At 34.5% G+C, this 14675-nt stretch overlaps 1 protein-coding gene and 1 pseudogene across 1 annotated transcript; both read right to left on the bottom strand.

Annotated features, from left to right (window-relative positions):
* Positions 1 to 1956: 1956 nt before the first annotated feature.
* LOC116141758 (OVARIAN TUMOR DOMAIN-containing deubiquitinating enzyme 1) lies at positions 1957 to 6753 on the bottom strand. The gene is made up of 9 exons (XM_031427242.1): positions 6511 to 6753; positions 4821 to 4886; positions 4635 to 4718; positions 4390 to 4512; positions 3871 to 3923; positions 3581 to 3630; positions 3407 to 3507; positions 2702 to 2982; positions 1957 to 2230 (listed from the first exon to the last, which is right to left on the bottom strand). The coding sequence occupies exons 1-8, from the start codon at positions 6643 to 6645 to the stop codon at positions 2719 to 2721; spliced, it is 876 nt and encodes a 291-aa protein (XP_031283102.1). The 5' UTR covers positions 6646 to 6753; the 3' UTR covers positions 1957 to 2230; positions 2702 to 2718.
* A 1717-nt stretch (positions 6754 to 8470) lies between these two features.
* LOC116141734 lies at positions 8471 to 14455 on the bottom strand (annotated as a pseudogene).
* Positions 14456 to 14675: the final 220 nt, after the last annotated feature.

The raw sequence follows: 14675 nt of genomic DNA, 5'->3' as shown, positions 1-14675 counted from the left end.
GTTGAGTCATGAGTGTTGAGATTGACACGCAAACTGAAATCCACCACAAACACAAAACACCCATGACCCATCTTAAAAACCTCCCTCCCTCTCTCTTCTTCAATCAAATCATCTCTCAGTGTCTCTGTCTCACCCACAAGGCCAGCTGTTTCTTTCAGAGCTCCAAAAATGACATCTGCGCTATTCTTTTTGCCAATACTTTCCCTTCCTCAAACTTATTCTTCTCCCCCAAACACAAACACAAACCCGTTAAAAATCTCAACCAGTTCGCCGTCCGAGCTTCCTCTGATGACTCTGCTGGTTCCTGAGATGAAGACCCAAGAGATGAAAAAAAGCTGAAAACGTGGAAGAACTGAGAAAGAAAAGCTGAAAATGTCGTCCGTCAAAGTACTGAGGAAGAAGAAGAACCGAAGAAGAGAAGAGATTTTGTTTAATTTTGAATTAAACCCCACTAAAACGACGTCGTTTTGGGGTGAGCAATGAGTTTTTTTTTTTTTTTTTGTACAATAATTCGCGAATTATATGCGTATAATTCGACAGTTTTTATAACATACGTCAAAACGCGTTTTATACGCGAATTATACAGCTGGCCGTATAATTCACGTATAAAACACGTATTTACTAACTAGGGTGGGGCATCAAATGTGCTCCTGCTATGCCCATTACACCTAAAAAAAAAAAAAAATGCTTAGAAAATAAAACTCTCAAAAATGGACGCCTGTCCAGAGTCAAAGGCTTGGCCTTCCATTAAAAATTATAGATGGTGAATTATTGATGAACGGACGTTCATATTATAGATGGTGAATTAGTGATGGACACCTATCCATATTATATAGATGAGCGTCCATTATTTTATTTCTAAAATTTTATGGACAAGCGTTCATATGAGATAAATACCCGTCCATAGTAGATAAACTTCCGTCCAAATAATATAAATGATAGTCCATTGTTATTTTTGTGGATGCTCGTCCATCAAATATGGACAGTCGTCCATAATTGTTGGACATCTGTTCATTCACGAAAAATGTGTGTTATCTTCAACGTGATTGTGTCTAACTAGATGCCACGTACATCGATACAAAAATTCGGTGCAAATTATCAGTCGGTAGCATTATTCTTTAACAAATGACAATATTTACTAATGAAAGTCCCACGTAAATGCCTAATCTAATTAACACAATGGAACAGAACTCTTACACAAGTTTTTTTTTTCATAAAATGATCATCTTAGCGATTAACCGTCGAAATTCACCAACTATGTACATCCGAAACCCTTTTTAAAACCCAAAATCATGATTGAAAAAGAATGGTTTTATCAAACTCACAATCATTGTTTTAAAACCTGGACCAAAGAGCAACTCCTTTTGCTGCCCGGGTCACGGGTCAATCGATCCAATGACCAATGACGTCAACAACAATTTTATTTTTAAAAAATTATTATTAATCCCTCAAATTTTAATATATTACAAAAATTCCCCCTAAAAAAGTTTGTTTAATTAGTATCCAAAATTTTTATTTATTTAAAAAATACACCCAAAAAATTACCAATTAATCCCTAAACTGTTGACATATCTAAACACCCCTTATAAAATTACAAATTAACTCTTATAATTTTAAAATATTACAAAAACCCCCCTAAGACCTGAACCAGACTACAGAAGCTGCCGAGTCTCGGTCCGACCGGTCGGTCTGGTCTGGTTTTTAAAACAGAGCTCACAATGTCCCTGAACACACACTTAACAGTTCTAACAAACTTCTTTCCCCTCCAAATATGACATCCACAATGATATCAATCGAAATGCATGCAATATCAGTAGCAAACCCGTCAAAAGAAAAGGCAAAAGTTAACTTTAAACCTAAAGCCAAGTATAATCTATCCTAGGAGCTATTAGTAATCAAAATTGCTAAAACTAAGCGTTCAACAAAGTGACACACCAAACATGCCAAAGAAAGAGGAGAAACGAAAAGAAAGACCACATTTGTATCTGAGAATATACTGCAGGATTGACAGTCCTTTCTTCAACCATTCAATTTCACATGAATAACAGGTGAGGACTTGCTCATCAGGAGCAATTCTGAATAAAAAGCTACAAGTGCGTTTATGTCCTCACACACTGATCAAAGCATGTAACAGTTTAGAACCTCAAGTTACTTGAAGAACGATGAAGCTTAGTTTGTTACGTCAACACTGTATCTCCGTGAGAATCTTTCACAGGCCATTGTTGAAAGTCTGCAATGGACATAAAAGCAAAGAAAATAAAAAGATGTCGTTACTCAACGAAACCTCCTCAACCCTCCAAGAAGAGCTAAGATCTTTATCATGTGGAAATGTTTTCATGGCCAATCTAACCAATCACAATGGACTATGGCAAAACCTTGGCTGCTTGCACGTTAAAAAGACAGAAGGTATTTTAGTGTAGACATGTTTCACTTATATTCTAAGTTGGCATGACAATGGACAGATAGAGGCACTCAAACAAAATACTATGGCCCATGGTCATTAATGAATATGAACTACCATATATGAACAGTTTTTTTAATTTTTTTTTTTAAATAAAGATAATAAAAAAATATTTCCATGAGCCAACAGACCTAACAAGTGAGGTTTGGATAGGTTCACAAGCGATCTCCATTGCACAAGGTAAAAACACCTATTTATTGGCAACTCAAAAGAATGAGAAGAGAAGCTTAACCAACTTACCATAACCAGAGGGGGCATCACTTTGGGTAGAGAATGTCATAATGGCCGGGACGATACAGCAAGGTAATGAAAGGGCTGATGGCCTCAGTGCTACCACTTGCAGCCTTTGGAAGATTACCAGAAGGAATGAAATCATGATGATTCACACTGACACCAGCTGTATCACATGAGCTGCGATCAAGATATACAACACGGATAGGTACACTTAATGCATCTGAAAGGGCAGTAATGTGTACATGATCACTCTCTTCACCCATTGGTTCCACTGATGACTTGCAAAACTACAGAAGAAAAGATTATAAAATTAAAAGAGAGGCTGAGAGGAAGATTCAAATTATGGAATCAGAAGGCTGTGAGTAATTCATCAAAAGCATAAAAATTCAAACCAAACTTTGTGAAGTTCATTAAATTCTCCATAAACATCAGATTATGAAGAAGCAGAGATGTTTTCATAAATAAGAATGAATAACAGGATACTTTTTGTACAGTATTGCAATAATTAGTACAATATAAAGCATGGGAAGTGTAATTAAGATAGGAAGATACATATTTTCTAATTTATGCCAATATAAGTTTACTTTTGAATCCAATTTGAATTTTTAAACACATAGCTCATGCTAATTTTCAAGACTCGCTTGAAGAATCTAATAAAGAATGGAAAGGTGGCAGATTTTCACAAGCACACAAAATAAGTATCACACGGACCTGTTCCACTGTTGCGTTTGTTAAACCCAGTACGAAAGGTTCAAAGAACTCGGAGCGCTTTCGTATTTCACCAGAGGTAACAAATCTGAAAAACATTACAACTGACCACCCAAATGTGTCAGGAGACAAAATGTGAATACAGAATGATGCATTCAAGTTTATAAATTCACTCACCATAGTCAGATACTGACTGATCTCTACTTCTAATTACAAGTTCATCGTGACTGGAAAAGGAGAAATAAAAGGGGAAAACTATATTAATTGAACAATAAAATGATTCATTTGCTTGTCATTTAGGAAGGCAACAAAAAAATTTCAGACAAGTTAAACAATGGTGTTTTAGACTGTATAAAGACATGCAAAAGGAAAGGTGAAACTTCAATAATTTAATTTAAAAAACACCATTTTTCCCTTAAAGTTGTCAACATTGATGAAGAAAAAAAAAAAGAATATGGGATCCACACCTAATGGAGGATTCATTTCCTTGAAGAACGCTTTCCAGCTGCTCAAGGAATAACTGGAAAATTTTTCACTGGGAATTAGTACCAGAGTATAGGTTTCTAAGACAAGTAAACATTCATTAGAAGCAACAACGATGAAAGTCTCAACAAAAGTAAACAAATTAAAAATAATAACCTTTAAAACCCGTAAGGGAGACCAATAGATTAGACCATTTTTTATCTAAAATTCAACAATCACATTTGACATTATTTTCCCTAGTAGAAATTAAAAGAAAACTAGAATTAACAAATAGAGTCAATGAAGTCTTGATGACACCTTCCAAGAAAGGCCAATTCACTAGCCAAACTAAGATCAATTACAAATTTTGGAAAAATAATGGTGACTACAATTAGCTGGTGTAACCAAAAATTGCAAGTTTTCAGTAACAAAGACACTAACATATTGTATCAGTGGCATTATATTGAAAAACTGAAAACCCAACCCTATTATTTAAAGAGCCAAAATGCAAATACTGGATTTACCGCAAAAAAGTCCTCAAAGGTAAAATCTGCATAACCTAAGCTCTGAAGCGTTTTTCTACATTCTTCAACATTGGCTTTTACACGATCAACTTCTGCTCGATCTTGGGATTCCAGAATGTACTCCTATAACAGCAACCAAAAATTAGTTTAGTAGCTAAATTTCTGGGCATATTAACTTGCCTCAAACAAGAAGCTCAAAATTAGAAATAATAGGATGATCTAGAAAATTAGATATTAAGACATACAAGATAGGAGAACATAAAACTTCGAAAGAAGCAGTTCCCATCTCCTCGTGTACGCCTAATGGCAGCATACTGCTCACCAAGCATCTGCAAAAGGAACATCAATTACTTCCAGAGGGAAAAAATTACTGCCAAAGAGAAACATTAGAGCCAACAATAAACTGCAAGAGAAATACACAAATTAAAAACCTTTATTTTCTCCAACAAGATCGGGCTGCCTGATTGATACTCAGATGCTAATGCAGAAAGAGGTTCCTGTAATGAATATATCAGCATATATGAAATAAATCATTGACAACAACACATCACAATCAATACAAATAAACTAATGATGCTGTATTGAAGCAGCGAGAAAACAAGATCACTATGCTAAGAAACAACACACAGCTAGTGTTTGACCTGGTAACAATACCGGATCAGTTAACAACATGATAACATTAGCAAATTACACGTTTCATGTCACTAATATAATCATTGTTTTTACGTTACTAGTATAAAAGTTTACAATAATGTTCTGCATTTCTAATATCAAACAAATACGAAAATGCCACAGTATAACATAAATAACAGTATCCACAACATTGTTTTGGTAACACTTTAAAGTTATGTGAATATTTCATACTAATAACATTCCCTAAAAATAGTAGTGAAACATAAATTCAACAACCATAATTCCAATAACATACAACACGTGATTGGTAAATTCAAAAAATGCTACCATTTCCTATATGGCAAATTAACCCTGCAATGTTACCAGGATAGTACCACACAGCTTCTGAAACTAAACCCAAGCGTAATCAGGGACCCAAATCACAAATAAAGTACAAAATGTAACACATGACTTTTATGTGCATGTTTCATATTAATAACATTCCCTAAAGACTATCAAACTATAATTCAACAATCATAATTTGAATAATATACGAAACAAGATTGGAAATTTCAATAAATGCTACCAATTTTCGTATGGCAATTAAACCTGTAGTGTTACCAGGACAATACCACACTGCTCCAGAAACTCAAACCATATGTGATCAAAGACCCGTATCTCAAATAACGTACAAAATGTAACACTTTAAACAATCACAACTTCAAAAAATACGATGCGCAATTGGAAAATTCAAAAATGCTACCATTTCTGTACTGTAATTATTCCTGTAATGTTATCACAACAGTATCATACTGCTCCTGAAAATTAATCCATATGTAATCAGAGACCTAAGTCACAAATAAATTACAACATATTACACTTTAAACAATCATAATTTCAATAATACACATGATCAACAAATTCAATAAATTCTCCCATTTTGTATACTGCAAATTAGCCCTGCAACATTGAAACTAAAACCAGAAGCAATCAGAGACCCAAACGACACAAAAAGAAAAATGATGCGTGATTGGCAAATTGAATAAATGCTACCATTTTCTGTATGGCAATTGTTCCTGTAACATTACCAGGACAGTACCACAGTGCTTCTGAAACTAAACCATATGTAATCAGACACCCAAATCACAAAATAAAGAGCAACATGTAACACTTTAAACAATCATAATTTCAGTTCGAAAATTCAATTATTGCAATTGCCCTGTAACGTTACCAGAAAATACCATACTGCTTCTGAAACTAAACCCATATGCAATAAGACCCAAATCACAATAAAGTTCAAAATACAACACTCTAAAGAATCATAATTTCAATTAGCAAATTCAATAAAAGCTACCATTTTCTTTAATGCAATTACCCCTGTAACATTACCGGGACAGCACCACACCGCTTCTGAAACTAAATTCACATGTAAGCAGAGACCCAAATCACAAATAAACAAAAAAATGTAAAAAAGCAAACAAAAATAAAATCTGGGTAAGTTTCAGTTACCTTGTCGGCAACGAAAGGAACCTTCTGGGCTTCTTCGGCCCGAATTTCGGATTGCTGGTTCATGATATCTTCGTCTCCGAAATTTCCCCAATCTTCAAACTCACAAGACGCTCCAGACTCCTCATGATTTTGCATGGTGAAGGGCTTGTTGTGATCTCTCTGTGTGATCGAAGCCAAATGCAGTAGTTTAGGTGAGGAATCGTCGTCTCGGTTTCGGTGAGTTATTGTTTATTTTCAGTTTTATCTTGGGTTAATAACCGATGATTCCCCTTATGTCCAATTAAATAACAAGAAAGACCCCTGTAGTTATGGTAATGACAAAAATATCTCTACCGTTAAGTTTTTCATGTTAAAATAAACGGTATAGAAGCAATTTGATAAATATTTATGAATCTATCATATTATAAATTTTTATGACACACTAATGGCTCACTAACGGCAAGGGAATATTTATAATAGGGGGACATCTGTATCTAATTAAATCTCAGGAGTCTAGAATGCCCTTTATTTGGGTTAATTGACCTCCTCTGAACTTTTATGCATTTTAAACCACAAATAGTTTGAGAATTATCATTGATCTCCCCTTTTATTCATGCTGGCCTTGATATGTATTAAGATTTTGCTTGATCATTGCTAGAACTTATTACGACCTACAAAATCTCTCTGGAAACAAATTAATATAAAATGACGTGACAAATTCTTCTTTCAAGACGATGTAACAAAATATAAATAGTAGAATGAATAAGCAAAATTAGCTCATTACACGATGTTATTTAAAGAGTAATATCACATCATTTTGTATTTATTTCTTTGTATAAAGACTTGGCCAATGTATTGTTACTAATTTTTTTAAAAGAATAATATTACACTTACAAAATTCTCATATAAAGATATATTTACAAAGTAATGTGATAATATACGAAGAGTAATGTTATATTTGCAAAATCTTCTTACAAAGAAATCAATATAAAATAATGTGATATTACTCACAAAATGACATATCCATTAATGAGTTTATTTTATATATTCACTCTATTATTTAAATATTCTCAAACTATTTTGTATATATAACAATTTTGTAAGTATAATATTATTGTTTTTTTTTTTTTTAAATGTTGGCACATCACATGGGAATTCTACATTTTGACTGTTAGATGAAATGAAATGTTTTCCCACCGAATAAGTTTATCTTTAAAGGAGGAAGACGGTAGCCTGCAATACATGGAAAAGTAGCTTTTTACCTTGATAATTCAAAACGCAAGCACAAGGAGGGGAGTAAAAGGCTACTTACAATATAATGCAGTATTATGTAAAAGCATGTTGTAAGTTTTAATTTTGAAATTTCACATTATAATTTTGTGTTAGTTTTACATTCATGTATAACATTACTTCTCAATTGTAGTATAACTAACTTACTCTCTCAATGAATTCAAACAATAGAAATTTCTAACATGTTACTCCAATATGGTAATAAGATTATACATCTCAACTAACACGTGCTTATCTAGAATTATTTTAAAAATATATCTGCCTTGCCCGATGGACATCAAGACAAAGTATTCAATTTCAACTACCACATGAACATGCATTTTCTACCATTCGCTAAGTCCGCATTTTTCACGTGCATTCTAATTTCCAACTAATGTATGTTCATGTCAAATCCTCACCTTAATGAAAAATCAATTTCAAGAATGCCTTGAATGAACATAATCACAGGGTTAAGGTACTACATTCAGTCCAATAAAGTCAAATGCAGAAAAAAGCTAACACAAGCAGATTCCAGGATCGTTTAAAGGTTCCTAAAAATGCAAAATGATTTGAATTTCAATCCAACACAATAAATAATAAAAAAAACACGTACAACTCATGTGACTTTATAAGTTTTAAACATTACTAGTAAAGATGGAAAGCAGTAAGCAATTATAACTTAAAAATACATGAAGATCTCATCTTTTCTGATTCCTCATCTGCACTGGAAATACTTTACATGTTAAACACGTATTCCCAAACTTTTTGTAAAGTTGATGGAAATTGATGCTTCTGATAATTTCCAGTGCATAAAAACTTTTAAGTGTTAAATAATTTCTACAAAACCTCTACATTTTTCTAAACCTAAACTAAGGCAACTGCTTCTACAATGGCATCTCTGCTGGCCCAAAAGAGTCATTACCTTTTTCCAGTCTGTTTACACTTACTCAAATATGCAAAATTGAACTCATCTAACAGTGAATTGAAGCAGTCAATACAACATTCACCATTGGAGCTTCAATTCTTTTAGGCTATTGCTGCTGCTCGTATATCTGCATGTAAGCCTCAGAAAGTGCAACCATTTGAGGAAGAGTTTCTGAAACATGAAGATCCTGCATCTCGTACCTGAAAACGTGGATAGCAAATGTCTCAGTTCAAATGATTGCTGCATTTTAATTCACATTTAGACAAATTATGTATAGCAGGAATATTACCATAATTCTTCTGACTTCCGCTGCACAAAAACCCTGTAGAACCCCTCCTCAGGTTTACCATCATGAACAATATTGGCAATCAAATCATACTTGGAACGCAATTTCTCATTCTCTTTCGGTGTTGGCAAAGGTATGTAGTCCTTCAATTCCAAATTTTTCACAGGAAAATTGACTGGAACAGTAATATCAGTTAGCACAAGGCAGTGCAAAACCAGGCTATGATTCACAATTGATGCACGAGGCTTTCAATTCATCCGACAAAAGGAACCCAAACATTTTCAAGAATATAAAAACTTACCAATGTCAGATTCTTTTCACAAAAAATTGTTCTTTGTAGAGCGCCGCATGTGAAGGATCAAGTATTGCGGTAATCTTGTGACACGATATCTCATTCTAGCCACACGGGAAACAACCTCAGTCACCATTCCCCATCAAACTTCTTCAATATATTAAATAATGGAACCTAAAAACAAAACACCATAGATTAGCCTCCAAAAACATAGTAAAGAATGATATTAACACTTTAGTAACTATTCATTTTTTTGGTTTGATAATATCTTTCCAAAGCTTTCCTATTTCTCTACTCTATGGAATTATCTTACCATGAAAGTACCCAATCTATTCTATTGAGGCTAAAGTGTCAATTTTCAATTTGCAACCACCAAGAACAAAAAGAAGGATCATAAAGCATCCACAACAAACACAAATTCCCAAAATTTGGCTAGAGTATCATTATTGTGCTCAATAAGGAAATCAGAAGAAAAAAAAAAAAACGAAAGAAGAATTGCCCAAAAGCAGTCCCAATCATCCAAAGAACATGCAAAATACAAAATAGCATGCACATTATATGCAGATATCCTTGACACTCTTATCACAAATTTGTCCAAAAACACTAGGAGATACTAAAACCAAAACTAACATGTTCAATAAATAGTGAGAGGTGTGAGAAGAAGAGTTTATTAGGTACAGCTACTTCACACTAAAACTTACAAATAGAGCTTATTAAAAAGATCTTATACGATAAAAGTTTTTAAGAATAAGTTGGTGATTCCGTGCTTGCTTGGTAATTAAACCCTAGTTAGTAAATACGGGTAGGCAAAAAAACGGTACGGGAATTTTACGGGTATAATCGGCAAATGGTGAAAAATACGTTTGTAAAAATTGGTCATAAAATTCGGATACGGAAAAAATATGATTCGGATATATACGGTAATACGACACATTGTCAATAATACGTTTTGAAAAATACGGCAAACTAATCTTGGTTTTAGCACTTTTCAAAACATCCCAATTTAAATAATCCATTGTGGTCGACCCTACAATTATTTTCCTTTTTATTAAAGTATATTTGAACAATAACTAAGCTAGTATTTTTATCCGTAATTTTATAGCTACGCAACCAAAATTTGGATTCCAATTAGTATGTTGTTTTATTTTCTGAATTTTATGTTCTGAATTAATTGGATAGTGCATCAAAGGTCAAATAATAATAGTGTTATGAAATCTAAAAACATGACAGAGTGCACATGGGTTTACAATTTGCAGTTGGCGTTGGTTGCAGTTGATGGGTTGTTTTTTTTTTCTTCTTAAGTATCACCAATTCCAAATCCAAGCCCGACAATATTATTTTATGAATTCATGCTTTTCTTTTGCAGTTTTGCCATTACCTTTTGCTTTCATAGATGATCTTTAGTCTTTCATTTTGACATACAACACAAAACAACAGAAAATGAAATATTATGTTAAAGCTTGGAGAAGAGAGTTAAAAAGAGAAGAGAACAAGAGATCAGACTCAAAGAGTCAAGAGATGAAGAAAAAAGAGTTGAATGTTTGAGATTTGAAGAAAGGATGAAGATGTGGAAGAGAGAACCGAGGAAAAGGAAGGAATTTTTTTAATTAGTCAAACCCAACCAAAACAACGTCGTTTTGCCTAACATTTAATTATTTTTTGTCTGCAAAAATCGGCAAAAATTCGGCAAAAATTCGCGATAATTCGCGAATTATACGGATAGGGTATATAATTCGCGAATTATACGGCAGCCCTAATAAAATACGTGAATTCGCGTTTTATACGGGAATTATACGGTAGCCGTATAATTCGCGTATAAAACGCGAATTACTAACTAGAAACGTAAAAGAGTTTTCAAGTAGTAAATTACCACCACCCCCCCCACCCCCCCCAACAAAAAAAAAAGAAGGTTTGATCTTCTCTGATAATATTTAGAAATAACAAGAAGATATTTTATATTTTAAAACTTCACAAAGGGGAAGAAAAAAAACCCTTTCTGGTAAACCCAAAATTTGAGATTCTCTTAGTAGACATAAATCAGTATTTAATCACTCCTATGCTCCTCTTGAATTGCAACCAAACAAATAGAAAATAATCGAAAAGAGTTTTGACATTAAAACTAAATGGGTTTGGAATATGAGACCATGGCAGCTTCATGCTGAAGCAAACACATTTACCAAAATCTGTTACATCCATTGCACTAGCAATTACAGCTTCTAAAACTCATTTTATAATCCTATTATTTAGTTTTGTTTCTTCTTCCATCTATCTAGTGCAAGAGTTGGAAGTTAAATACCATCAATACACTAAATTATCTTCAGACAAAGCATATCATATCTGGTTATATTCATCAATACACTCTCAAAGTGTCATGTTTTACCACAATTCGATCTATTTTGTTCAGTTGAAGAAAAAACTTATTAGCAGAATTTCCGCACTTTTCAATTAGATACCAGTAGCTATTGAAATTAAAACCCTACATTAAGGCACAATCCACACATCAGAAAAGGCACTTCACATCAAATTTTATTGTCTTAAAAACATGAAGTTAAGTGCAAATACCTGAGGTATGATATTTTTCCATCACAACTTTGAAAAGAGGTGGTGGTGGCAAATCAAGGCCAAGCATCAGGAAGGCATTCTAGAAGTTTTCCGTCATAATAGTATTATTTTCACTTCCACCATCAGTTATTTGAGACGCATTCGGCCCATCACCATTTCATTCTTCTCAGAGATTGCAGTACCAGGGACTCTCCTTGATAACCTCCAATTCCCCCTGTCAAGCATTATATTAAGATGAACACAAATTGGTAAAAGATAGAAACAAACTACATTCTTATGAACAATGAACATCAGGTTGGTAGAAAGAAAACCTGAAAGCAGTCATAGATTATACTAGTATTTTTCTTTGTTGTTCTAAGATCTGCATGCAGTGTGTTAAGAAGCCATGACATGAACTCAACAGGATTGGACTGTGCACCTATACGAAAACGTTTTTTACTGGCTTTCATAACCGCTTGCAGAAACTCATGTGGACTCACCTGTAGATGGAAGATATTTAGAACACATGAATTGAAATTTCAAGATTTATACTTTCAAGAATCATAACTTCATCAAAGTAAACTTTTTAAGGACAATTACCTGTCCTTTAAAGTTTCGAGCATGCCAAATCTTTCTCGTGAGTTCTCCAAATCGATGAACAAGTGGAGATTTGCAGCGTTGATAGTTTTCCGGGATAAGAAAGAAATTTCTTAATGGAGTAACTCTCATTAAGGATTGAATTGTGACATTCACAAAATCAGTCTCCTTAATGTTATTCAAACCCACCTAAAGATTTGACAAAATACGAAGAACAAGACTAGCATCAGTTACAGCTCCAAATCTAATATCTCAGTTCATATCTAAGTGGTATAATAACAATGGTCTAGAGGTATTAAAAAAAAGTAATAAATCTGCAAGTGAGAACAACGATAAGTACCATTCCTGGCAGGTAGTCTGAACCATCCAAAGCCCTAGACCACTGCTTATTTTTGTCAAGCTGTTTTACTTGTTCCTTGGTAAACCTGAATGTACATTTAAACAAAATTAACATGCAAATACTTAAATATGTTGAATTATAGTGAGAAAATAATATTAGAGCAACAAAGAATAACAATGAATAATGAGACAAAACAAAAAACTATGCCGAGTGATTATGCATAACCTCTGATCTGGAGGGTTTAGCTCAATTATGCATAAGAACATACACATTTATAAAACGTGCAAAATGCCCCTAAACAAATAGAAATGAAGATAATATAACAAGAAAGAGGAGGCGCAAATAGTCTAATATAGGGAATACCTAGGGTTTAGCACATGCCGGATATCATCCAATGATGGGTCATTAATTTCATATCCATCGGGAAGGCAATAAACTTTCTCTGTTCGAAGGTTGATATAGACATGGTGTCCTGCTTCCAAACTATGAGTATATGCATGGGACTTCTGTCCTCTTCCTTGGTAATACTTCCCACAAACCAAACATGCATACACATTCAAGTTCGACAGAGAAACAGAGCAAAACTTCTCAAAATCAAAATCCAACACCTGCCAAACATAAAGAAAATATTAAAAAATTCTTTCAAAAAAATAAAACTAACATCTTTTATCTAAACGATGACAAAATGTTTACATATAGTTATCCACATATATACTTGCTAACAACAGACATTTCTTCTCTAATAAATCAGCAGCACCAGCATACAAAACAAAACTCATAATTTCCTTCCCACATCACATATTATCTGTAGTACCTAACATGAATTGGGTACCTGACGATTAACAGTATCAAGATAAGGGCAGTCCCTCCTTAATTCAACAACTCTGCTTCGTTTCCCTTGACCAACCCCTTGATCATCATGGTCATCCTCATCTTCTTGAACTCCATTACCATTTTGTTCATCCTTGGCTCTACTGTATCCTCCACCTAAAGCATTATGTACCCTCCTCCCAATTTCTTCCTCATCCTCATCATCATCGTCATACGTGTTAGCTAAGGGTAATAGCGGGTTCTCAAAACCAAGACGAGGAGGGGATGGCGATGACTGCTCTGCCGCCACTTTTAGCCTCTTTGAGTACCCATCTTCATTCACACTACCAACATTTTCCCTCTTCCTCGGCATCTTCAAATTTCACTGTTTATGCACACCATTGAGTTACATGAAGTGGCTCATAAATAAATATAAACAAGCATATATTCAGATCCCTAATTCGTCCAAACACAATAAAAAGGACTAATGGATGATTTATTTCAAAGCGTTCAATCAATAATAGCTGCTTTAATAACTGAATAACAATAGATTTAACCAAAAACCACTAGATTCAGATTTATCTATCAAGCAGCTACACTCTTTTGGGTTGAGTAGCATGGTTATGAGAGGTGGGGGGACAGGGGATTGTGACAGGTGGGGGACAACGGGTTGGGTTGGTCGCTCGAGGGGTGAGGAAGGAGGTGGCTACGCTGTCCGCGTAACGGGATGCCAAGGGGAGTGATCGGCTAGTGGGGTGTATTGGGTGCGACTAGTAAGGGCGGGGATATGGGTTGCCGGCTCGATAAGGGGCTAGAGCTGCGGGTTTGTGGGATTTCGCAGTGGGGGTGGGACGCTGCCACGCTGCTAGGGTGGGGGAAGACTGGGAAAGTGGGGGTGATGCTATGACTTGGGGAAAGTGGGGGTGGGATATGGACCCAAGTGTAAATCTCCGAATCTACTGGACCAAACTAGTTGGGCCAAACCTCAGCGACCAAATTAACCAAAATTTCCTTACCTCAACTAAGATAAAGCAACTCCTGGCAACAAGGTTGGACATATGTTGGTTCGGGTCGGGTTTGGTTTTCTTATTTAAAAACCGAATCAAACCAAATTAACCAGTAGAAC

This window comes from Pistacia vera, unplaced genomic scaffold (assembly GCF_008641045.1).
Source record: "Pistacia vera cultivar Batoury unplaced genomic scaffold, PisVer_v2 Contig40, whole genome shotgun sequence".
In the NCBI taxonomy this organism is placed as follows: Eukaryota; Viridiplantae; Streptophyta; class Magnoliopsida; order Sapindales; family Anacardiaceae; genus Pistacia; species Pistacia vera.
The sequence above is the reverse complement of the archived record's forward strand: the minus strand, read 5'-3'. Positions and strand labels throughout refer to the sequence as shown.

Excerpts from the sequence above, each read along its gene's own strand:
- LOC116141758 (XM_031427242.1), bottom strand. The coding sequence starts at position 6,645 with ATGCAAAATCATGAGGAGTCTGGAGCGTCTTGTGAGTTTGAAGATTGG. Across the intron at positions 4,887-6,510 it reads TTCCTTTCGTTGCCGACAAG|GAACCTCTTTCTGCATTAGC; the intron begins GTAACTGAAACT and ends TATTCATTACAG. Across the intron at positions 3,631-3,870 it reads GGAAATGAATCCTCCATTAG|TCACGATGAACTTGTAATTA; the intron begins GTGTGGATCCCA and ends CTCCTTTTCCAG.